Below are 25,962 nucleotides of genomic sequence, written 5' to 3'. Positions count from 1 at the left end.
TCTCCCTTCATTTTTTCTTATATTCTTCTTTTAGATATTTGAAGTGAATGCCTCTTCCCAGCGCAGTGGTAGACAAATTCTATCTCAGTTGAAGGAAGCTACTCAGTCCCATCAAGTAGACAAACAAGGTGTAAACTCACAAAAACCCTGCTTTTTTAATAGCTACTACATAGGCAAGTCACCAAGTAAGTAAATTATTTTCCTTAAGCCATAATGTTTTGAAAAAAACAAAATCTAAGAAAATAATGTTAATTCTCGGCATTTTGCCATTTATTTTTTATCTTCTACACGTACACATGTTCCCTGCCCACCCCTGCCAGATTATTTTAAAACAAATCTGAAGACCATCATATCATTTCACCCATACCTTCTTCAATATTTATCTCTATCTGATAAGGACTTTTAAAAAAGCATAACTGTAATATCATCATCAGACCCAACAGAGTTAACAACCAGCCTAAGCAGCATAGCGAGACCTTGTCTCTACAAATAATAAAAAAAAAAGTAGCTAGGTGTGGTGGTGTATGCCTGTAGTCCCAGCTACTCTGGAAGTTGATGTGGGAGTTTCACTTAAGCCTAGAAGGTTGAGGCTGCAGTGAGCTGTGACTGGGCCACTGCACTCCAGCCTGGGTGACAGAGTGAGATCCCATCTCCAAAAAAAAAAGATCTATTAACTGTATTTCTTCATATCATCTCATACATAGTCTAATGTCAATTTTCTATTGTTTCAAATGATTTGTTCAAATCTGGATCCAAACAAGGTTCATATCTTACATTTGAGTCAGGTCTCTTAACTTTCTTTTAATCTCGCTAACAATTCACTCACCTTTCTTTTCATGTCATTAATTTGTTAAAGAATCTGAGTCATTTGTCATGAAATTTTTCACATTCTGGATTTGTCTGCTGATTATATCCTCATAGTGTCAGTTAATATAGTCCTCTTCCCTATATTTCTTGTAAACTGGCAGTTAGATCTATGGGCTTTATTAGATTCAGGTTCTTTTCTGGGTCTGGCATACATATACAGGTGGCCTGTGTACTTCCTATGACATCATAGCAGATTATCCATTGTAAATTACAAAATGATAATTTTATAATTCTCTTTTTTGCATTTATTAGAATTTTAAAAGGAAGCACTATTCCTCATCAACTCTTTGGATGCTTTGGAATACAGTTTATAGGCACCAGAAATACTTCATTCTTTCCTTTATTTATTAGTACTTAGAGTGATGGTGTCCTAGCAACCTTGACAGTTGACCAGTGAGTTTTTGTGTAGTTTAATTTTTTAAGTGTTGTTATGAACTCATGGATTTTTATATATATAATATGTTTCACCTCTTTGTGTTTATTCTTTGTTGCTTTGAAGATTTTCTCACTGGTTTCAAGTAATTTGATTATGATGTTGGTGTACTTCTCTTCATGTTTCTTGTGCTTGGGATTTGTTGAGTTTCTTGCATATATGAGTTTATAGTTGGGAAGATCAAAGTTGATAAAATTTCAACCAGTGTTTCTTAAAATATTTTTTCTGTCCTCCCCATTTCCTTTGGCAACTCCAGTTATTATTATAGGTATTTTAGACCACTTGAAATTGTCTCCTGGCACACTGATGCTTTGTTCAATTTTTCAGTCTTTTTCCTCTTTTTGTTTCAGTTTGGTTAGTTATTATTACTATTGACTCAAGTTTACACATCTTTTCTTCTGTAGTATCTAGTATGCTGTCACTGCTATAAGTATAGTTTTCATTTCTAGAAGTTTGATTTGGGTCCTTTTTATATCTTCTGTGTTTCTACTTACCATGTGCCCAGTCTTTCCTGTAGGTTTTTGAACATATGGAATACAGTTATAACAACTGTTTTAATGGTCTTGGTTACTAATTCTATCATCTGTGTAATTTTTGTTTTTTTGAAACGGAGTCTCGCTCTTGTCGCCCAGGCTGGAGTGCAGTGGCACAATCTTGGCTCACTGCAACCTCCGCCTCCCAGGTTCAAGCAATTCTCCTGCCTCAGCCTCCCGAGTAGCTGGGATTATAGGCACCCGCCACCACGCCCGGCTAATTTTTTTGTATTTTTAGTAGAGACAGGGTTTGACCATGTTGGCCAGGCTGGTCTCAAACTCCTGACCTCAGGTGATCCACCCGCCATGGCCTCCCAAAGTGCTGGGATTACAGGCATGAGCCACCGCACCTGGCCCACCTGTGTCATTTCTGAGTTGTTTTTTCAATTGATTGATTATTCCTTCTTTCATTATGGATTGTATTTTTCTGATTCTTTGGATGCCTGATAATTCTGATTGCATGTGAGACTTTGTACAGTTTACCTTCTTGGGTGCTGGATATTTATGTATTCCTGACTGGTTTTTTTTTTAATTTATCAATCCTGCACTTTTTGTACCTATAACTGTTCGTTAACTTTCTTCTGTGATGTGGTTAAGTTAGTTGGGAAAAGTTTATCTTTAGGTCTTGTATGTGTTTGTTTTTGAGACAGTCTCAAGCTGTTGCCAAGGCTGGAGTGGAGTGGCATGATTATGGTTCCCTGCCACCTCGAAGTGGGCTTGGGCAATCCCCCCACCTTAGTCTTTTGAGTAGCTAGGACTACAGACCACCGCACTCAGCTAATTAAAAGAAATTTTTTTTTGTAGAGGGGGTCTTGCTGTGTTGTCAGGCTAGTCTCAAACTCCTGGCCTCCAGCAGTCTTCCTGCCTTGGCCTCCCGTAGTGCTAGGATTACAAGTGTGAGCCGTCACCACGCCCAGCTTTTTCAGGTCTTTTAAACTGTAGTAGGCAAAACAGTAGCAGCATTTAGTCTAGGGCTAATTTTGCCCCACTCCTTAGGCAAAACCTTTCTGAGTGCTTCAATATTCCATTAGTTATGTTTGCCGGTCTACCTGATGGGAAGACAAATCATTCACAGCTCTCTGTGAGCCTCAGAGATTGTTTCCTCTGATCTTTCACTGAAGAGTACTCAATTTTAGACTTGAGGGGGACTCTGCAAATTTCCAGAGCTTTGCCCAGCTGTTTCTTCTGTATTCTTCCCATCTCTGTCTGCTTGGCCTCCTCAGGTTTCTTTTTCTTTTTTTTTTTTTTTTTGAGACGGAGTCTCACACTGTTGCCTGGGCTAGAGTGCAGTGGTGCGATCTTGGCTCACTGCAAGCTCTGCCTCCCAGGTTCAAGTGATCTTCCTGCCTCAGCTTCCTAAGTAGCTGGGATTACAGGCGCTTGCCATCACGCCTAGCTAATTTTTTTGTATTTTTAGTAGAGGCAGGGTTTCACTATGTTGGCCAGGCTGGTCTCAAATTCCTGACCTCGTGATCCGCCCGCCTCGGTCTTCCAGAGTGCTGGGATTACAGGCATGAGCTACCGCACCCAGCCAACCTCCTCAGGTTTCTAGTGCAGTCTCAACTCAGAAAACATGGATTGACTTTCCCCTCACTATGGAAATTTTCTCAGGGCAATAGGCTGGGCAATCCTAGTGTTCACCTTATTTGTTTTTTGTATCTCAGAGATTACTGTCCATTGTTGCATCATGACAAAAGTCTTGAAAAGTGTTATTTCATATATTATGTCCAGTTTTCTTGTTCTTATTTATGATGGGAGGATAAATCCAGTGCCAGTTCTATACCTTGACTAGAAGCAGAATCCCATCTTATTTTCTTTTGGTGCTCATATTTTTCCATCTTTGACTAGCAAGGAACTATTTTAATTGGTTTGTGTCCTTTTGACATTACCCCAGCAATAGTTGATATTTTCCTTGCTTTCTGGCATGTCAGGATGTCCCAGACCTAGTTAGCTGTTTCTGCAAGAAGGTAGTTCTTTTGGTGTGAAATTTCTTTTTTTTTTTTTGAGATGGAGTCTTGCTCTGTCACGAGGCTGGAGTGCAGTGGCGTGATCTTGGCTCACTGCAACCTCCGTCTCCCGGGTTCAAGTGATTCTCATGCCTCAGCCTCCCGAGTAGCTGAGACTACAGGTGTGTGCCACCATGCCTGGCTAATATTTGTGTTTTTAGTAGAGACAGGGTTTCACCATGTTGGCTAGGCTGGTCTCGAACTCCTAACCTCAGGTGATCCATCTGCCTTGGATTCTTGAAGTGCTGGGATTACAGGCATGAGCCACTGTGCCTGGCCAATTTTTTTTAGAAAGAATATATTGATATAGTTTAGCCAACTACTCACGGAGTATCTTAAAATAAAAATTGCTTTTTTTTTTTTTTTTTTTTTTGAAAAGATGGGGTCTTCCTCTGTTGCCAAGGTTGGATTGCAGTGATGCAATCATAGCTCATTGCAAACTTGAACTCCTGCTTTAGGAGATGATCCTCCTGCTTTAGCCTCCCAGAGTGCTGGGATTGCAGGTATGAGCCACTGCACTTGGCTAAGCATGTATTTTTAAAACCAGTCTTTGGGCCAGGTACAGTGGGTCACGCCTGTAATCCCAGCACTATGGGAGGCTGAGGCAGGTGGATCACAAGGTCAGGAGTTCAAGACCAGCCTGGCCAACATGGTGAAATGCCATCTCTACTAAAAATAGAAAAATTAGCCAGGTGTGGTGGTGCACACCTGCAATCCCAGCTACTTGGGAGACTGAGGCAGGAGAATTGCTTGAACTTGGGAGGTGGAGGTTACAGTGAGCTGAGATTGTGCCACTGCACTCCAGCCTGGGCGACAGTGTGAGACTCCGTCTCAAAAAAATAAATAGATAAAACCAGTCTTTGGACTGGTATTCATACATGATCAAGCAGTCCTTGGTCTATATCAAAATAAGAAAAATAAGGACAAAGGCCAGGCACGGTGGCTCATGCCTGTAATCCCAGCACTTTGGGAGGCTGAGGCGGGCGGATCACGAGGTCAGGAGATTGAGACCATCCTGGCCAATATGTTGAAATCCCGTCTCTACTAAAAATACAAAAATTAGCTCGGCATGGTGGCATGTGCTTGTAATCCCAGCTACTTGGGAGGCTGAGGCAGAAGAATCACTTGAACCCGGAAGGCGGAGGTTGCAGTGAGCTGAGATTGTGCCACTGCACTCCAGCCTCGTGACAGAGCGAGACTCCATCTCAAAAGAAACAAAAAAAATAATATACAAGGGCTATGATAAGATCTATGGAGATAGAGGGTATAAAAAAAGAATAGGACACAGATATGGAACTGTGATCATGAGATGGTATGTGAGGAAGATCCTGTTCTGAGGCCATACAGTAATTAGGATTTGTAAGGACTAAATCCAGGTACCTAGAGGGGAAGAGAGGATATATTTTGAGGAAAAATGCCATGGGGCTTTTGGAGAATAGAGGTGAACTATTTATTTTTTAACTTTGTATCTATCTTCCAAAGCATCTCTAAAAATACATTTTATTGGCTTGCAATATTAATTTACTGCAGGTCTAAATTAAAGTTGAACAACAAAGTTCTGTAATGTGCTCAGTGTATACTGTTATTTTCCCTCCACCGTCTTCTTTCTTTAAGCAGGTGTAGAAAAAAATGAACAGAGGGACTGTGAACAGTATTTGTTGTAAGAATGTGTATTTCTGGCCGGGTACAGTGGCCCATGCTTGTAATCCTAGCACTTTAGGAGGCTGAGGCAGGCGGATCGCTTGAGCTCAGGAGTTTGAGACCAGCCTGGACAACATAGCAAAACCCATCTCTACCAAAAATACAAACGATTAGCCAGGCGTGGTGGTGTGCTCCTATAGTCCCAGCTACTTGGGGGGCTGGGCAGGAGGATCACTTGAGCCTGGGAGGTGGAAACTGCAGTGAGCTGAGATCATACCACTTCACTCCAGCCTAGGTGACAAAGTGAGACCCTGACTCAAAAAAAAAAAAAAAAAAAAGTGTGTTTCTTTGGAGTAGAGTGTCTTTTCTAAATGACTGGCTTGGCCGGGTGCGGTGGCTCATGCCTGTAATCCGAGCACTTTGGGAGGCCGAGGCGGGTGGATCATGAGGTCAGGAGATAGAGACCATCCTGGCTAACACGGTGAAACCCAGTCTCTACTAAATATACAAAAAATTAGCTGGGCGTGGTGGCGAGTGCCTGTAGTCCCAGCTACTCGGGAGGCTGAGGCAGGAGAATGGCGTGAACCCAGGAAGTGGAGCTTGCAGTGAGCCAAGATCACGCCACTGCACTCCAGCCTGGGCGACAGAGCGAGACCCTGTCTCAAAAAAATAAAATAAAATAAAATAAATAAATGATTGGCTTAACCTTCTGTACTGGTAGAATAAATAAATATAGTAATATTTGAATGTACAAAGTATTTGTAAGAATGAAAGAAAATTTCTGTGTCTTTGATTTTTAACTGTTAAGAGTAGAAGTACAGAATGTGGCTAACTATCTTGCTACCTGTATGATTTTTAGAATATTTATCTTTAAATGCAATTTGTTTTTGGGCAGAAAAAATAAGCTCCCCTAAGAAAGTTGTTACATCACCAAGAAAAGTTCCTCCACCATCACCAAAAAGTAGTGGACCAAAGCGAGCACTTCCTCCCAAAACCTTGGCAAATTATTTTAAAGTATCTCCCAAACCTAAAAATAATGAAGAAATAGGAATGCTTCTAGAAAATAATAAAGGTAAGACATTAAATTGACGAATTTGATATTTTTTAATAATAATGACCCTTATACCTAAAAACGTGAACACATTTTACGAGTTCCTGTTGCTATTTATTAAATCTCAGCTACACTGAAGGTTCTACATGTAGAAGTGTTAATATTTTGTTTCCGTTTTTTTGTTGTTGTTGTTGTTGTTGTTTTTTTTTGAGACAGAGTCTTGCTCTATTGCCAGGCCAAGCTGGAGTGCAGTGGCACAATTTTGGCTCACTGCAACCTCCTCCTCCTGGGTTCAAGCAATTCTTCTGCCTCAGCCTCCCGAGTAGCTGGGATTACTGGTGCACACCACCACTCCCAGCTAATTTTTGTATTTTTAATAGAGATGGGGTTTTGCCATATTGGTGAGACTGGTTTTGAACTCCTGACCTCAAGTGATCCACCCACCTTAGCATCCCAAAGTGCTGGGATTACAGACATGAGCCACCACGCCCAGCTTGCTTCAGTTTCTGTTTGTTTGAGACGGAGTCTCACTCTTTCATCCAGGCTGGAGTGCAGTGGCGCGATCTTGGCTCACTGCAACCTCCGCCTCCTGGGTTCAAGTGATTCTCCTGCCTCAGCCTCCCGTGTAGCTGAGATTACAGGTGTGTGTCACCACACCAAACTAATTTTTGTATTTTTAGTAGTGTTGGGATTTCGCCATGTTGGTCTTGAACCCCTGACCTCAGGTGATCCACCTGCCTCGGCCTCCCAAAGTGCTGGGATTACAGGCATGAGCCACCACGCCCGTCCTGTTTCAGTTTTGATAATGGATTTCAGTTTGAGCTTATTCTGTGGACATATCCAATGTCTTAGCAAAAGTTGATTTTACCTAAAATATTAATATTGTATTTATGCAGGAATAAAAAATTCTTTTGAACAGAAACAAATTACTCAGACTAAATCTAGAAATGCAACTAATTCAAATGTCAAAGACGTTGGAGCTGAAGAACCCAGCAGAAAAAATGCAACATCTCTTATTCTTTTTGAGGAGGTAGGCTTATAGAAGTATACATTTCTGAGAGCTCATGACAAAGACTTACTTTAAAGAATACTATATGTTTTCTTATAAAGAATTGTAAAATAGCTAAGGAGGTCAGGAATACGTGTATCTATTTGAAATTAAAGCAAATGAAACTGTCCACTCTAGAATAATTTTTCAGGAAGATGATTAATGTAATTCACAGCTGCTAATTATTGTTAAATGATTGTATAAATTATTCTGATTCATATCTGTCTAGTTATAGGTGGCTGCGTTTGTTTTTAACATTTGATAGTTGATCATTTTAAAATTCATTATAGTGTATGACATAAACTTTCAACATGAGCTGAATTCATACTTCATAAATTCATAAATTTTGTCTCTAACATATAGAATATTTACTATGTATACATAACTGATATTAGTAAGTGTATTAATATATTAATATTCTAATAAACTGTTTGTAGGTTGATGTAATTTTTGATGAAGATGCTGGGTTTTTGAATGCAATCAAAACATTCATGGCAACAACTAAACGACCTGTAATCCTTACTACAAGTGGTAGGTAACAATGATTTTACTTCAGTTAAACAGTTGCTCAAATCTGTAATTCATCTGCAGACTGGAGTAATTATAATTAATTCACAAATAGCAATTACTTTTTTAAAATTTATACTACTTTGGGTTACTGTGTTGGGTGTTAGATATTTAGGAATTGGAGAACAATCTCTAGAATGCAAATAAGAGATCTAGTAAAGGTATTTTGGTAGGGAAAATACTAGATTCTTCTCCTGGTGTCCTTATCATACCCATAATCAGATCACTAAATCTGATTTAGTGGTCAGGATTTTTTATGGAACCCAACCTTTCTGCTGTTCCTTAATACTGAACTTAGCCACTCTTTTGCCCCTGATAACACTTTCTTAGGAATTATTGTATATTTAGCTATCACCAGCCTAATAGAATTGATCCATCTTCTAAAGAATTATCACAGAATGTTTCATTTTAAAAACTCATTCAATTTCTTTTTCAAAAAATTGGAAATACTATAATATTCTAATATTTTTCGAATTATAAATATTCATGAGGCTAGTCTCTACTTACAAATTAATGCCCATTTGGTAGTGATTCTACTCTTAAAATATTGAGGAGAAAAATCTTATTAATCACAAGTTAGGTGGTGGGTTTTTTTTTTTTTTTTTGGAGACAGAGTCTCACTCTGTTACCCAGGCTGGAGTGCAATGGTGCCATCTTGGCTCACTGCAACCTCTGCCTCCTGAGTTCAAGCGATTCTCCTGTCTCAGCCTCCTGAGTAGCTGGGACTACAGGCACACACCACCATGCCCAGCTAATTTTTGTATTTTTAGTAGAGACAGGGTTTCACCATATTGGTCAGGCTGGTCTCGAACTCCTGACCTCATGTGATCCACCGGCCTCCCAAAGTGCTGGGATTATAGGCATGAGGCACTGTGCCCAGCTGGTAGTTTTATTAGAAGATCATAGTTGGCCAGGTGTGGTGGCTCATGCCTTTAATCCCAGCACTTTGGGAGGCTAAGGTGGGCACTTGAACCTGGGAGTTTTGAGATCAGCGTGGGCACCATAGTGAGACCCCCATCTCTACAAAAAAACTTAAAAATTATCTGGGCGTGGCAGCTTGAGCTTATAATCCTAGCTGCTTGGGAAGCTGAGGCAGAGGATCACTTGAGCCCAGGAGTTTGAGGCTGCAGTGAGCTATGACTGCACCATAGCACTAGGCGGTGGTGGGGAGGCGGGTGCTGAATATTTTCATAGAAGAGTCTAACTCGAAAAAGTTATTTAGTGGTCTTAGTGTTTAAGATTTTTTTTTTTTTTTGTGTGTGTGTGTGTGTAGACCCAACATTTAGTTTAATGTTTGATGGCTGCTTTGAAGAAATCAAGTTCAGTACTCCTTCCCTGGTAAGTTTTAAATTTTGATAACCATAAATTACATATCACAATCATGTAAAAGTTGTTTATTATTAAATACAGCTATAATTTTTTTTTTTTTTTTTTTGAGACGGAGTCTTGCTCTGTTGCCCAGGCTGGAGTGCAGTGGCGCGATCTTGGCTCACTGCAAGCTCCGCCTCCCGGGTTCACACCATTCTCCTGCCTCAGCCTCCCAAGTAGCTGGGACTACAGGCGCCTGCCACCATGCCTGGCTAATTTTTTGTATTTTTAGTAGAGACGGAGTTTCACCATTTTAGCCAGGATGGTCTTGATCTCCTGACCTCATGATCCGCCCGCCTCGGCCTCCCAAAGGCTGGGATTACAGGCGTGAGCCACTGCGCCTGGCCCAATATAGCTATAATTTAGCCAGGTGTGGTATCACGCCTGTACTCCCAGCTACTTGGGAGACTGAGGCAGGAAGATCACTTGAGCCCAGGAGGCGGAGGTTACAGTGAGCTGAAATTGTGCCACTGTACTCTAGCCTGGTCAATCAATCAATCAATCAATAAGGCCAGGCACAGTTGCTCATGCCTGTAATCCCAGCACTTTGGGAGGCTGAGGAGGGCGGATTGCTTGAGCTCTGGAGTTCGAGACTAGCTTGGGCAACATGGCAAAACCCTGTCTCTACACAAAAATACAAAAAATTAGCCAGGCTTGGTGGCACATGCCTGTAGTCCTACCTACTCAGGAGGCTGAGGTGGGACAATTGCTTGAGCCCAGGAGGTCGAGGCTGTGGCTGCAGTGAGCTGTGATTGTGCTACTGCATTGCAGCCTGGGTGACAGAGCAAGACTCTGTCTCAAAAAAAATACCTGGCCAGGCGTGGTGGCTCACGCCCGTAATCCCAGCACTTGGGAGGCCGAGGAGGGTGGGTCACCTGAGGTTGGGAGTTTGAGACCAGCTAATAGAGACATGGTGAAACCCCGTCTCTATTAAAAATACAAAATTAGCTGGGCGTGGTGGCGCATGCCTGTAATCCCAGCTACTTGAGAGGCTGTGGCAGGAGAATCGCTTGAATTTGGGAGATGGAGGTTGTGGTGAACCAAGATCGTGCTATTGCACTCCAGCCTGGGCAACAAGAGTGAAACTACATCTCAAAAAAAAAAAAGAAAAAAAAGCTATAATTTAAATGTGGTTTCTAAGGAATATGTTAAAATTTTTAAGTTTTAGGAAACTTCTGATTATTTCTCTTTTTTTTGCTTTAAAAATGTTTTTTCTTAAATTTAAAATAATTTTTACTAGGCTTCAATGTTCACTAGGTTTTTTGCCTAGTAAAAGTGCTTTTCTGAGGTAAAATTTAAATGGAGTTAAAATGCCCTTACATGAATAACCTAATGAATATATTTTGTACATATAACATGTAAAAATCAGTGTCATCATTATGCAGATCAGAATATAGAGCATTTCCATTACCTCCTAAAGTTCTCATGGACCCTTTCTAGTAAGAATCCCCTTTTCCACCAGAAATAGCCACCTTTTTTTTTTCTTACGATGATGAACAAGGCACTTTTTTAACCTTTAAAAAGAAAGTGTTTTCGTGTGTGTGTCTTTTTTTCTTATTTTTTCCTTTTTCTTGTTTGTTTTTCATTCTAAAAAAAAAAAAAGTTTAAAATTAACATTGAGTTGCTGGGCATGGTGGCTCATACTTGTAATCCCAGCACTTTGGGAGGCTGAGGTTAGAGGATTGCTTGAGGCCAACAGTTCCAGGCTGCAGTGAGGTATGATTGTGGTCAGGTCAATTTTACTGTATGGATTATTTTATTTTTTTAGATAAGGTCTCTCTCTGTTACCCAAGCTGGAGTGTAGTGGCACAATTGCCCTGTTGCCCAGGCTGGAGTACGGTGGCACGATCTTGGCTCACTACAACCTCCATCTCCTGGATTCAAGCAATTCTTCCACCTCAGCCTCCCTAGTAACTGGGATTGGAGACGCACACCACCAAGCCCGGCTTATTTTTTTTGTATTTTTAGTAGAGATGGGATTTCACCATGTTGGCCAGGCTGGCTTTGAACTCCTGACCTCAAGTAACACACCCACCTCGGCCTCCTAAAGAACTGGGATTACAGGCGTGAGCCACCGCGCCCGACCCTGTTCTTACTTTTAAATTGTGTTTCTTAGCTGGAGGCAGTGGCTCACACCTGTAATCCCGGCACTTTGGGAGGCAGAGGCAGGCGAATCGCTTGAGTCCAGGAGTTTGAGACCAGCCTGGGAAATGTGGTGAAACCCTGTCTCTACAAAAAATTTTAAAAATTAGCTTGACGTGGTAGCGCACACCTGTAGTCCCAGCTACTTGGGAGATTGAGGTGGGAGGATCACTTGAGCATGGGAGGCAGAGGTTGCAGTGAGCCAAGATCATGCCACTGCACTCCAGCCTGGGTGACAGAGCAAGACCCTGTCCCCCCACCCAAAAAAAAAAAAATTGTTTCTCTTAAATAACACATAATTGAATATTTTTAAAAATTTGTCTAGGCCAGGCGCAGTGGCTCACGCCTGTAATCCTAGCACTTTGGGAGGCTGAGGCGGGCGGATCACCTGAGGTCAGGAGTTCGAGATGAGCCTCAACATGGAGAAACCCCGTGTCTACTAAAAATACAAAATTAGCTGGGCGTAGTGGTGCATGCCTGTAATCCCAGCTACTCGGGAGGCTGAGGCAGGAGGATTGCTTGAACCTGGGAGGCAGAGGTTGCGGTGAGCTGAGATCACGCCATTGCACTCCAGCCTGGGCAACAAGAGCAAAACTCTGTCTGAAAAAAAAAAAAAATTTTTGTCTAAACAGGCTGGGCGCTGTGGCTCATGCCTATAATCCTAGCACTTTGGGAGGCCAAGGTGGGTAGATCCCTTGAGCCCAGAAGTTCAAGACCAGCCTGGGCAACATTGGCGAAATCCTGTCTCTACTAAAAGCACAAAAATTAGCTGGATGTAAAAAGAAAAAAAATTAACTGGGTGTAGTGGCATGTGCCTGTAGTCCCAGCTACTTGGGAGGCTGAGGCAGGAGGATTGCTTGAGCCTGGGAGGCAGAGGTTGCAGGAAGCCAAGATTGTGCCACAGCACTCCAGCTTGGGCAACAGAGTGAGATTCTGGAAAAAAAGAAAAAAAAAACAATTTGTCTAGACAATTCTTCATTCTTCCTTTTCTGCAGTCTTTTGGATTAACCAAGTATATTATTTCATTTTACCTTCACTGTTGGCTTTCAGCTATATGCTAATATGGTCTCCACTACCCAAATGAAGCTATTGAGCTTTTAAAATGTGGCTAGTCTACAGTTAATAAAAGATCACATTTTGTATGATAATAATTGTATGAAATGTCCAGAATAGGCAAATTTATAGAGACAGAAAGTGGATTCATAGCTGCCTAAGCATAGAGGAGCTAGGTAGAAATAGGGAGTGACTGCTGATTGGTCTGGGGTTTCTTTTGGGGATGATGAAAATGCTCTGTAATTAGATAGTGGTAATGGGTGCAAAACTCTATAAATATACTAAAACCATTGAATTTTACATGTTAAGTGGGTGAATTGTATAGTATATGAATTATATCTAAATACGACTTATTATATATTTTTAAAATGTGGCTAGACCCCGTCTCTACTTTGTGCTAAAGTGTAATATAAACACCAGATTTTTTTTTTTTTTTTTTTTTTTTTGAGACAGGGTCTCACTCTATCTCCTAGGCTGGAGTGTAGTGGCTCAATCTCAGCTCACTGCAACCTCTACCTCCTGGGCTCAAGCAGTCCTCCCCTCTCAGCCTCCCGAGTAGCTGGGACCATAGGCATGTGCCACCACGCTCAGCTAATTAAAAAATTTTTTTTGTAGAGATGAGGTCTCACTATATTGCCCAGACTGGTCCTGAATTCCTGAGCTTAAGTAATACTTCTGCCTCAGCCTCCCGAAGTGCTGGTATTACATGTGTGAGCCACAGTGCCTGGCTAACACCAGATTTTGAGGACTCAGTGCAAAAAATAGGAATGTAACACATCTCACTAATTTTTATATTGGTTACATTTTGCAATATTTGGATATATTGTTGTAAAAGAAATGTAGTAAAATTAATTATTATTATTTTTTGAGATGGAGTCTCGCTCTGTTGCCCAGGCTGGAGTGCACTGGCGCAATCACTGGCTCACTGCAAGCTCCACCTCCCAGGTTCATGCTATTCTCCTGCCTCATCCTCCCGAGTAGCTGGGACTACAGGTGCCTGCCACCATGCCCGGCTAATTTTTTTTGTATTTTTTAGTAGAGATGGGATTTCACCGTGTTAGCCAGAATGGTTTCGATCTCTTGACCTCGTGATCCGCCCGTCTCGGCCTCCCAAAGTGCTGGGATTAGAGGTGTGAGCCACCACATCTGGCCCTAAAATTAATTTTACTTGTTTCTTTAATTTTTTAATGTGGCTCCTAGACAATTTAAATTACATATATGGCTTGGTTTTAAAAATTTTTGTATTAAAAAATTTGCTTTTGGTAAAGAACACATAACAGTGTACAGTTGAGTAGTGTTAAGTATATTCACATTGTTCTTGCAAAACTGAAATTCTACGCTTGTTAAATGAAACTCCCTGTTTCCTCCTGTCCAGTAGTTGCTGGCAACTACCATTCTACTTTGTTTATATGAATTTGACTACGCTAGATATAAATGGAATCATACTGATTTGGCTTGTTGTGACTGGCTTTTTTGTTTTGAGATGGAGTCTCCTTCTGTTGCCAGGCTGGAGTGCAGTGGCACAATCTTGGTCATGCAACCTCTGCCTTTGGGTTCAAGCGATTCTCCTGCCTCAGCCTCCCAAAGTGCTGGGATTACAGGCATGAGCCATTGCGCCAGGCTGTGACTGGCTTATTTCACTTAGCATAACATCCTCAAGGTTCATCTAAGTCGTAATATGTATATAGCTTACAGTGTTTTACTTGCATTATACTTTTTTTTTTTTTTTTTTTGAGATGTAGTCTTGCTCTGTCACCTGGGCTGGAGTGCAGTGGCACGATCTCGGCTCACTGCAACCTCTGCCTCCCGGGTTCAAGCAATTCTCTTGCCTCAGCCTCCCGAGTAGCTGGGACTACAGGCACGTGCCACCACGCCCTGCTAATTTTTGTATTTTTAGTAGATATGGGGTTTCACCATGTTGGCCAGGCTGGTCTCGAACTCCTGACCTCAAGTGATCCGCCCGCCTCAGCCTCCCAAAATGCTGGGATTACAGACATGAGCCACCGCACCTGCCCCTTTCCTTATATTTCTTTTTCTTTTTTTTTTTTTGAGACGGAGTCTTGCTGTGTCGCCCAGGCTGGAGTGCAGTGGTTGCAATCTCGGCTCACTGCAAGCTCCGCCTCCTGGGTTCACACCATTCTCCTGCCTCAGCCTCCCGAGTAGCTGGGACTACAGGCGCCCACCACCACACCCGGCTAATTTTTTGTATTTTTAGTTGAGACGGGGTTTCACCGTGTTAGCCAGGATGGTCTGGATCTCCTGACCGTGTGATCTGCCCGCCTTTGCCTCCCAGAATGCTGGGATTACAGGTGTGAGCCACTGTGCCCAGCTGCCCTTGCCTTATGTTTCTAATGGACAGTACTGCTGTAGATTCTAGACGTTCTTTTCCTTTGTCCTTGCTAAATTCTCTTATTAGTTATAGTAGTTATTTTGTTGGTTTCTTAGGTTTTTCTTTGCTTTTTTTCTATTTTTTAAATTTTTATTAGAGACAGGGTCTCTCTGTCACCCAGGTTGGAGTGCAGTGGTGTGATCATAACTCACTGTAACTTCAAACTCCTAGCTTCAGGTGATCCCCCAACCTTGGCCTCCCAAAGTGCTGGGATTACAAGCATGAGCCACCACAACTGTCAGTTTCTTAGGTTTTTCTATGTACTCAATCATGTTATCTGCAAACAGAGATAGTTTTCTTTCCTTTGTTTTTTCTGCCTTTTATTTCTTTTTGTTGCCTTATTTCACTGGGTGGGACCTTCAATATAATGTTAAGTAGAAGTGGTAACAATGGATATCCTTAGCTTGTGCTTGATCTTAGATGGAAAGTGTTTACTATTTTACTGTTGAATACAAAGTTAGCTATAGGCTTTTCATACCTTCTTTTTATCAGATTAAGGAAATTTCTTTTATTCCAACTTTCTTTTTTTTTTTTTGTTTGAAATGGAGTTTCGCTCTTGTCGCCCAGGCTGGAGCGCAGTGGGGCGATTTTGGCTCACTGCAACCTCCACCTCCCAGGTTCAAGCGATTCTCCTGTCTCAGCCTCCTGAGTGCTAGGATTATAGGCAAGTGCCACCATGCCTGGCTAATTTTTTGTATTTTTAGTAGAGATGGGATTTCGCCATGTTGGTCAGGCTGGTCTTGAACTCCCGCCTCGGCCTCCCAAAGTGCTGGGATTACATGCGTGAGCCTTGGCCCTGGGCCTATTCCAATTTTCTTAGAATTTTTATCGAGAGTGGGTGTTGGATTTTATCAACAGCTTCTTTTGCATGTGTTGAAATCATATTTTTCTACTTTATCTCTATGGTGAATTTATACTGACTGATTTTCTAATGATAAACCCCCCTTGGTCATGATGTATTATCCACTTTATATATTGATGGATTAGATTTGTGATTAATTTATTAAGGATTTATATGTTTATTTTCTTGAGGAATACTACTTTGTAACTTTTTTTCTTTTTTAAGAATTATCTTTGTTAGCTTTATGTATTAAGGTTAAGCTGCCCTCAAAAAGAGTTGAGAGGGGGGAGGCGGGAGGGATAGCATTGGGAGATATACCTAATGCTAGATGACGAGTTAGTGGGTGCAGCGCACCAGCATGGCACATGTATACACATATGTAACTAACCTGCACATTGTGCACATGTACCCTAAAACCTAAAGTATAATAATAATAAATTAAAAAAAAAAAAAAAGTTGAGAAATGTTTCCTTCTCTTTTTTCTAAGAGTTTGTATAGGGTTGATATTCTTTATTTTTTGGTATTTGATATACTTCAGCAGTGAATTTACGAGTTTTCTTTGTGGGAAAATCTTTGATAAATTGAATTATTTTATTTATTTATTTATTTATTTATTTATTTTTGAGACAGAGTCTTGCTCCGTCGCCGAGGCTGGAGTGCAATGCTGTGATCTTGGTTCACTGTAACCTCCACCTCCCAGGTTCAAGCGATTCTCCTGCTTCAGCCTCCCGAGTAGCTGGGATTAGAGATGGGGTATCACCATGTTGGGCAGGCTGGTCTCAAACTCCCGACCTCAGGTGATCCCCTTGCCTCAGCCTCTCTCAATTTCTTGGCCAGGCACAGTGGGTCATGCCTATAATCCTAGCACTTTGGAAGGCTAAGGCAGGAAGATTGCTTGATGCCAGGAGTTTGAGACCAGCCTGGGCAATATAGTGAGACCCTGATCTCTACAAAAAAAAAAAAAAAATTAATTAGCTTTATGCACTCATTAGTACAATTTCTAACCTGGTTTTTAAAAAATTGTGTATGTTTCAGTGTTATAGTATTCATGTTTATAATTTTGTTGTAAGATATTCTATCAAGCTATACTGTTACTTAATCCTAAGGGGTTTTATCAAGGTTTATAAAACTGCCTTCAGTGTTCAGGTTGGAGAATCTCCTATAAAAGTTTCCTTGCTGTCTTGCACAATATACAGTTAATAAAAGAAATACATGTAAATGCTTTTAATTTAGTAGTATATTCCCTTATATTTTTAAAGCAGTTTCATCCTCAAGAAGAGCATTTAAGATAATGTGAATTTTAGCAAAATTTGTCTCACTTTTAGATACTATTTGTATGTATTATTGCTGTATCTTTTGAACTCAGCAGTTAACCACATTTCTCTCTCTGTTTTGAAGCTAAATGTTGCCAGCTACCTACAAATGATTTGCTTAACTGAGAATTTTAGAACTGATGTAAAAGACTTTGTAACCTTGTTAACTGCAAATACTTGTGATATCAGAAAAAGTATCCTTTACTTACAATTCTGGATTAGAAGTGGAGGTGGAGTTTTAGAAGAACGACCATTAACCCTTTATCGTAAGTTGATTTGTTATTAAAGGAATTTCTATTATGGGACCCTATTTAAAAATCTGTGCTATGGCTGGGTGCAGTGGCTCATGCCTGTAATCCCAGCACTTTGGGGGAGTGAGGTGGGAGGATCTCTTGAGGCCAGGAGGTCCAGATCAGTCTGCTGAACGTAGTGAGACCCCTGTCTCTACAAGAAAATTTATGGGAGGCCAAGTCGGGAGGATCACTTGAAGCCAGGAGTTCAAAACCAGCCTGCACAAGAAAGCGAGACCCCTGTCTCTACAAAAAAATTTGCAAAAATTAGCTGGGCAGGGTGGCATGTGCCTGTAATACTGGCTACTCGGGAGGCTGAGGTAGGAGGATCACATGATCCCAAGAGTTTGAGGCTGCAGTGAGCTATGATTATGCCACTGCACTCCAGCCCAGACAATAGAGCAATACCCCATCTCTAAAAAAAGAAAAATTTATTTATTTATATTTTTTGAGATGGAGTCTCGCACTGTTGCCTGGGCTAGAGTGCAGTGGTGCGATCTCGGCTCACTGCAACCTCTGTCTCCCAGGTTCAAGCAGTTCTCCTGCCTCAGCCTCCCAAGTAGCTGGGATTACAGGCCCCCACCATCATGCCCGGCAATTTTTTTTGTCTTTTTAGTAGAGATGGGGTTTCATTATGTTTGCTAGGCTGGTCTCGAACTCCTGACCTCGTGATCCACCTGCCTCCCAAAGTACTGGGATTACAGGCGTGAGCCACCATACTTGGCCCTAAAAAAAATTTTTTTTTAATTAAAAAAACTCTGTGCTATGCTAGAATAGTTGAAAGATTATAAAAATTTTAAGCAACTTGTTATATTAATCTTCAAAATAAATATGCACATGTCAACTTTGTTCATAAAACATTTTGGCCTGACACAGTGTCTCACAACTGTAATCCCAGCACTTTGGGAGGCCAAGGGGCGTGGATTCCTTGAGGTCAGGAGTTTGAGACCAGCCTGCGCAACATGGCGAAACCCCATCTCTACAAAAAATTGGCTGGGCATGGTAGTGCGTGCCTGTGGTCCTAGCTACTTGGGAGGCAGAGATGTGAGGATCGCTAGAATCTGGGAGATCGAGGCTGCAGTGAGCCAAGATCACACCACTGCACTCCAGCTGGGTGACAGAGTGAGACTCTGACTAAAAAAAAAATTTTGCAGTTAATGTGAGTAAATAGAATTAAACTGGATCTAGAAAGTTGGATTTTTTTCCTGGTTATGCTACTCTTTACAATTAATATATAAGCTCCAAAATTCACTTTACCTTTTTGAGCCTGTTTTTTCACCTAAAAAAGGAGAGATCTGAACTAATCTATAAGTTACTTATTCTTCTGTAGTTGAACTTTTAAGATTATCTCATTGTTTAATTTTAAAAAAACACACACAGGCTGGGTGCGGTGGCTCACGCCTGTAATCCCAGCACTTTGGAAGGCCGAGGCGGTTAGATCATGAGGTCAGGAGATCAAGACCTTCCTGGTCAACATGGTAAAACCCCATCTCTACTAAAAATACAGAAATTAGCCGGCTGTGGCAGCACGTGCCTGTAGCTACTCGGGAGGCTGAGGCAGGAGAATTGCTTGAACCCAGGAGGCGGAGGCTGCAGTGAGCCAAGATCGCACCATTGCACTCCAACCTGGACGACAGAGTGAGACTCTGTCTCAAAAAAAAAAAAAAAAATTAAAAAACACACACAAAAAACCTCCCACCCTGTTCTCCTTTCCTCTTCAAAAGTTTTTCTTGTTTTTCTTTTTTTTTTTTTTTTTTTGAGGTAGGGTCTCGCTATATTGCCCAGGCTGGAGTATAGTGACTATTCGGGGCAGGATCATAATGCATAGCCCTGAACTCCTGGGCTTGAGGGATACTCCTGTCCTAGCCTCCTGAGAAGGCCACTGTGTTCAGCTTCCTCCCCAGAAATTTGACTCTTAAATTTTCAAACTGTTACTTATACATGTATTAACATATATAAGTACTTATAACATAGTACTTACAAACAAATGATACTATAATTATTATTTAACAACTTTTTCACTTACTAAAAACATTGATTTTTCTACATGAGTATATATATATAGATATATAGTATTCTTATGTAACTATAATGTACAATCACTTTTAGCTTCAGGAGTCTTTAAATTCTATCTTTCCTAAATACTTTATTATTTCAGAAATGCTTTTATTTCTTATTTTTTTTCAGTCATCATTGTTACCTAATTCAAGTGAGTACCTTCTCCATGCCAGGTCTTGTGTTTACATGGTGTTAACACATGGTTCCTTGCCTGAAGTTTTAGTTTGGTTTCCATGCTCCATAGTCATGGTTCTGTAGTTACAGATCCTATTCTGGTAAATACACAAATATTTCAAGGAAACCAAGGTGAAATTATGTAATACTAATCCTTATCAGTTTTTTCTTTTAATTAGTTTAACATTTTAACGTATTCTTTTTCTTTTTTCTTTTCTTTCTTTTTTTTTTTTTTTTTTTTTTTGAGACAGTGTCTCATTCTATTGCCCAGGCTGGAGTGCAGTGGCAGTGCAGTCATGGCTCACTGCTGCCTCAATCTCCTGGACTCGAGCTGTCTTCCCCCCTGAGCCTCCTGAGTAGCTGGGACCACAGGCGTGCACCACCACACCTAATTTTTTTTATTTTTTGTAGAGACGGGGATCTCACTATGTTGCCCAGCCTGGTATTGAACTCCTGGGCTCAAGTGATCCGCTCCCCTCGGGCTCCCAAAGTGCTGGGATTACAGGCATGAGCCACCTCACCCAGCTTCACATTATTCTTTTTCAAAGTAGATATGCCTATATATTCTATTCCGTGTAAGCCCATAGCTTTAACCATTTCTCAAAAGTAAGTATAATACATAACACATGGAAAATATCCTGGTGTAACAAATTAGTTAATAACTTTTTGATATACCACTAGATATAAATTGTTACAGCAAGAAACTTTAGAAGACACAAAATAAGTACAGCATATTTCTCTTCTTTTTTTTTTTTTGAGACGGAATCTGGCTCTGTCACCCAGGCTGGAGTGCAGTGGCGCGATCTCGGTTTGCTGCAACCTCCACCTCCTGGGTTCAAGGGATTCTCCTGCCTCAGCCTCCCGAGTAGTTGGGACTATAGGCGTGTACCACCACGCCCAGCTAATTTTTTGCATTTTTAGTAGAGACAGGGTTTCACTGAGTTAGCCAGGATGGTCCCGATCTCCTGACCTTGTGATCCGCCTGCCTTAGCCTCCCAAAGTGCTAGGATTACAGGCATGAGCCACAGCACTTGGCTGGGGCCAGTTTCTCTTCTTAAAAATCTTTTTTTATATACATTTCATCCCTGCCCTTAAAAAAAAAAACAGATATATAAAACAATATTCCCCTACTTCTTGAAAGTAGCCACAGTTAGACCTTTATGCGTATAACATAAAGATACATACTTATTTAGCAAAATTAACCAGTATTATATATGTTGTTAGTTATTTTTAAGTTTATTGTTGGCACATACGGTCCTATCCCACTGTTTTTCACAGCTGCATGCTTTTCTATAGAATAGAATGGATGTACTGTAATTTAACCATTACTTACAGACATTTACATTATCTTCGACTTGTCATTAAAATACAGTGAATATCTTTATACATATATCCTTGAAAATGTCTGTAATACTGATGGAGAGAATTCTAGAAGTATGACTGCTGGGTCACAAACGGTGTATATACTTTACATTTTGATAGTTGTTGTCAGACTGCCCTCTGATGATAATTGTACCAACTTATGCTCCCATGAATAGTATATGATGGTTTTTTTATGTGTACTGCTGACAGAACTACATTATAATTATTTTAATTTTGCCAATTTAAAAAGTGAAACATGTACAGTATCTTATTTTAAAATTACATTTCCATGCTTAGTGGTGAAATTGCATATCTTTTTATTAGGTCTTTGAAATTATTATTATTATTATTTGAGACGGAGCCTCACTCAGTCACCCAGGCCAGAGTACAGTGGCGTGGTCTTAGCTCACTGCAGCCTCTGCCTCCCGGGTTCAAGTGATTCTCCTGCCTCAGCCTCCCAAGTAGCTGGGATTACAGGCACACACCACTAATGCCCAGCTAATTTTTTGTATTTTTAGTAGAGATGGGGTTTCGCCATGTTGGCCAGGCTGGTCTCGAACTCCTGACCTCAGGTGATCCACCTGCCTTGGCCTCCCAAAGTGCTGGGATTACAGGTGTGAGCCACTGCGCCCAGCTGAAATTACTGTTTCTTTTTTCTTCCCCCTTTGAGTCGGAGTCTCGCTCTGTTGCCGAGGCTGGAGTGCAGTGGCGTGATCTCGGCTCACTGCAACCTCCGCCTCCCAGGTTCAAGCTATTCTCCTGCTTCAGCCTCCCTAATAGCGGGGGCTACAGGCATGCGTCACCACGCCTGGCTAATTTTTGTATTTTGAATAGAGACAAGGTTTCACCATGTTGCCCAGGATGGTCTCGAACTTGCCCAGGATGGTCTTGAACTCCTGAACTCAAGTGATCCACCTGCCTCAGCCTCCCAAAGTGCTGGGATTACAGGCGTGAGCCACCTCACCTGGCCTGAAATTATTAGGTATTTATTTTTCTTCTGTGACTTGCCTGCTCACAGTCCTTGCACTTTTTCTGTTGGATGGCTTTGAAAGTCCCCCACCATCACCTCACTTAATTTATCTCTTGGTAGAAATAATGCTTATGGCCAGGCGCAGTGGCTCACGCATGTAATCCCAGCACTTTGGGAGGTCGAAGGGGGCGGATCACTCGAGGTCAGGAGTCCGAGATCAGCCTGGCCAACATGGTGAAACCCTGTCTCTATTAAAAATACAAAAAGTAGCCGGGTGTGGTGGCGCGTGCCTGTAATCCCACCTACTTGGGAGGCTGAGGCAGGAAAATTGCGTGAACCCAGGAGCTGGAGGTTTCAGTGAGCTGAAATTGCACCACTGCACTTCAGCCTGGGTGATAGAGTGATACTCTGTCTTTTAAAAAAAAAAAATAATAATAATGCTTATATTGTACTCTTAATGAATTAAACACATATGTGGAGAACTAAATGGGGGTATTTGTCCAGAAGATGTCAAAGGATCTCAGGCTTTAAATAATTGTTTGATACAATTTGTTTAATATATATAGAGAGAGCTAAGATTTTCTTTTATTTTGTAGGTGGAAATAGCAGAAATGTACAACTAGTTTGCTCTGAACATGGCCTTGATAACAAAATTTACCCTAAAAATACTAAAAAGAAACGTGTAGACCTTCCAAAATGTGACAGTGGCTGTGCTGAGACCTTGTTTGGCCTTAAGAACATTTTTTCCCCATCTGAAGACTTATTTTCATTTTTAAAGGTATTTTCAATGTCTATTTTGCAATGTTGAATTTATATTCCTTTTCATATTCCCAACATTAGCCTATCTTTTGAATCTTAAGTTAACTTAAATGTGCCTATGATTTGTATAAGCCTTAGGTCTCCGATTTTAACACATCCTACCACTTTGACAAATGGTGCATAGGCATTGCTCTGAATGCATATTATAGGATTTAGAATAGAATTTAGAAAATTTTTCAGATAGACTATTTCAGAGAAGTGGTTTTAAATAAATGAGCTTCTAATAATATTGGAGTATATACTAAATACATAGAGAATTTAATTCTCCAAATTAATAGTCTAAATTTAATTTTTAGACATAGTACTATTTTGATATATTAAATATAGATAAATAAAATTATGAGGGGTAGTGACTCAGTACTTTGAATTTAGAATAGGGATAACACTGTATTCATACAGGTAGAAAAGTATTCAAACTATGTACTGCTGTAACATTTCTTTACTCAAAATTGTTTTTCAGCACAAAATCACAACGAAGGAAGAATGGCATAAACTCATCCAGCTTCTTACAGAATTCCAAATGCGGAATGTAGATTTTTTATATAGTAATCTTGAGTTCATTCTACCATTACCAGTTGATACCATTCCAGAAACTAAAAACTTTTGTGGCCCATCAGTAACTGTGGATGCCAGTGCAGCAACAAAAAGTATGAATTGTCTTGCTAGGAAACATTCTGAAAGAGAACAGCCATTGAAAAAGTCCCAGAAAAAGAAACGAAAGAAAATATTGGTAATATTAGATGATAGTGATCTATTTGACACTGACTTGGACTTTCCTGATCAATCTGTTAGCCTGTCCTCTGTGTCGTCTTCCTCAAATTCAGAAGAAAGCAAAACCAGGGACGAAGAAAGCAAAGCCAGAGACAAAGGAAACAATCCAGAGACAAAGAAATCTATTCCTTGTCCTCCTAAAACAACTGCAGAAAAAAAATGTTCTGCCCTTGTTTCTCATTGTTTAAATTCTCTCTCTGAGTTCATGGATAACATGTCCTTCTTAGATGCCCTTTTAACTGATGTAAGGGAACAAAACGAATACGGTAGAAATGACTTTAGTTGGACAAATGGAAATGTTAAAAGTGGACTTTGTGATGAGTTTAGTCTTGAGAGTAATGATGGATGGACTTCTCAAAGCTCTGGAGAATTAAAGGCAGCTGCAGAAGCTCTCAGCTTTACTAAATGTTCTTCTGCTATTTCAAAAGCATTGGAAACCTTGAATTCTTGCAAGAAATTAGGAAGAGATCCAACCAACGATCTTACTTTTTATGTTTCACAAAAGCGCAATAATGTATACTTTAGTCAGTCAGCAGCTAATTTAGAGTAAGTCTTACTTCCTTTGCTTTTTATTTTTTGGTAATAAATGGTAAAGGGGAAATCATTAGAGTTTTTTCTTAATTTAAAAATGCTGTACTATTGATCATGGTAAGCCCTTAACATTAATAATGTAGCTTCTAATGAGACAGTTAAAGAGACCAGCTTGATCACTGGGAAGAGAAATAATGAGTGATTGGGGTGGATTTAGGTAATGCTTGAATGACTCAGGAAGGAGTTTGGTCTTGCTGTGATAGTTATTGAGATTTTTCAGTATGGGAGTGATTGATGTGTTGACAGGAAATTAATCTGGAAATGTCATCTGGTCTAGACCAGAGGCAAGGAAACTAAACTGGTTGTGATTGGGATTACTGCATTTTTCTTGGGCATTAAAAATTAAAAACAATGCATTACTTTTACAGCAATGCTTGGAAGAGGATATCACTCATTAAAAGTGTATTTTCGAGTCGATCTCTTCTCTATGTGGGTAATAGACAAGCTAGTATAATTGAATACCTGCCAACCCTTCGAAACATCTGTAAGACTGAGAAGCTAAAAGAACAAGGAAAAAGTAAAAGAAGGTAAAAGCTTTATTAAAAACAACATTTTAGATAGCTTTTTCAAGATTAATACATATTTTCATAAGATGAAAATGTTAATATTAAATTGTATTTTTCTTTGTAATTTTGACAGATTCCTGCACTACTTTGAAGGAATTCATCTTGACATTCCAAAAGAGACTGTGAATACTTTGGCAGCTGACTTCCCTTAATGTTCCATACTAACAATGCTTTGTATAGATTATCATGTGGTCCTCAAGATACATTTTTATATTACGTAGATCTTCATGGAAAAGTATATTTCTCAATGTACATTTTAAACAAACAATTTGTATATTTTTTTATTGGCGGGTAAATATTTAAAATATTTGAGTTACAAATTGTATATATGATTGTAATATTTTTTTCTGAATTTTTTGTATTATCTGATTTAGCTTTGTTGGAGTATTTTTTGTATGTGAGTGAACTGTTTCTGGAAGGTAGAGTTCATTAAGATGAACTCCCTATTTCAAGTGTTTATATTATATATTAGCTTAATATTCAGATACATTATCTTGGCTGCTAACATTAGTGTCACTAAAGTTGGTATACAATCTCCCACTGCTAAATTTGACTGGCTTTACAAAAAAAAAAAAAAGTAAAACAAAAACATTATCTGGTGAATTATATTTTTAACCTAAAAGTTAAGGATCCTTATATTGTACAGTTTTTTTGTGTGTGCTTTTTTTTTTTTTGAGACGGAATCTCGCTCTGTCACCCAGGCTGGAGTGCAGTGGCCTGGTATCGGCTCAGTGCAACTTTTGCCTCCCGGGTTCAAGCGATTATCCTGCCTCAGCCTCCTGAATAGCTGGGATTACAGGCATGTGCCACCTTGCCCAGCTAATTTTTGTATTTTTAGAAGAGACAGGGTTTTACCATGTTGGTTAGGCTGGTCTCTAACTCCTGACCTCAAGTGATCCATCTGCCTTGGCCTCCCAAAGTGCTGGGATTACAGGCATGAGCCACCACGCCTGGCCTATATTGTACAGTTTTGAACAGTATAGATGCATACCTGTTTACAAATGTGTATGAAGATAGATATTTTTACCTCTTATTTGTTCAATTTACTTTTTCTTGTATTAATTAGTATATTGATCTAATTAAAGGTTAAAGCTAAAGGCTTTACGAAA

General features: G+C 40.2%; 1 protein-coding gene across 4 annotated transcripts in view; it reads left to right on the top strand.

The window, feature by feature from the left end:
- Positions 1-25,962, top strand: part of ATAD5 (ATPase family AAA domain containing 5) — a 62,876-nt gene extending 36,914 nt beyond the window's left edge. For 3 of the 4 annotated variants that reach the window (XM_054459952.2, XM_054459950.2, XM_054459949.2), the window contains 10 exons: positions 35-185; positions 6,376-6,552; positions 7,428-7,561; positions 8,017-8,110; positions 9,420-9,484; positions 17,338-17,518; positions 22,703-22,884; positions 23,386-24,242; positions 24,656-24,814; positions 24,927-25,962. In XM_054459952.2, the coding sequence (XP_054315927.2) occupies positions 35-185; positions 6,376-6,552; positions 7,428-7,561; positions 8,017-8,110; positions 9,420-9,484; positions 17,338-17,518; positions 22,703-22,884; positions 23,386-24,242; positions 24,656-24,814; positions 24,927-25,005 (2,079 nt within the window). In that variant the 3' untranslated portion in view covers positions 25,006-25,962. The remainder of the gene's footprint in view (positions 1-34; positions 186-6,375; positions 6,553-7,427; positions 7,562-8,016; positions 8,111-9,419; positions 9,485-17,337; positions 17,519-22,702; positions 22,885-23,385; positions 24,243-24,655; positions 24,815-24,926) is intronic. The other variant, XM_054459951.2, reaches the window with a different exon arrangement.

Source organism: Pongo pygmaeus, chromosome 19 (assembly GCF_028885625.2).
Source record: "Pongo pygmaeus isolate AG05252 chromosome 19, NHGRI_mPonPyg2-v2.0_pri, whole genome shotgun sequence".
NCBI lineage: Eukaryota > Metazoa > Chordata > Mammalia > Primates > Hominidae > Pongo > Pongo pygmaeus.
Note: the sequence above shows the minus strand (reverse complement) of the source record. Positions and strands in the feature narration are given on the sequence as shown.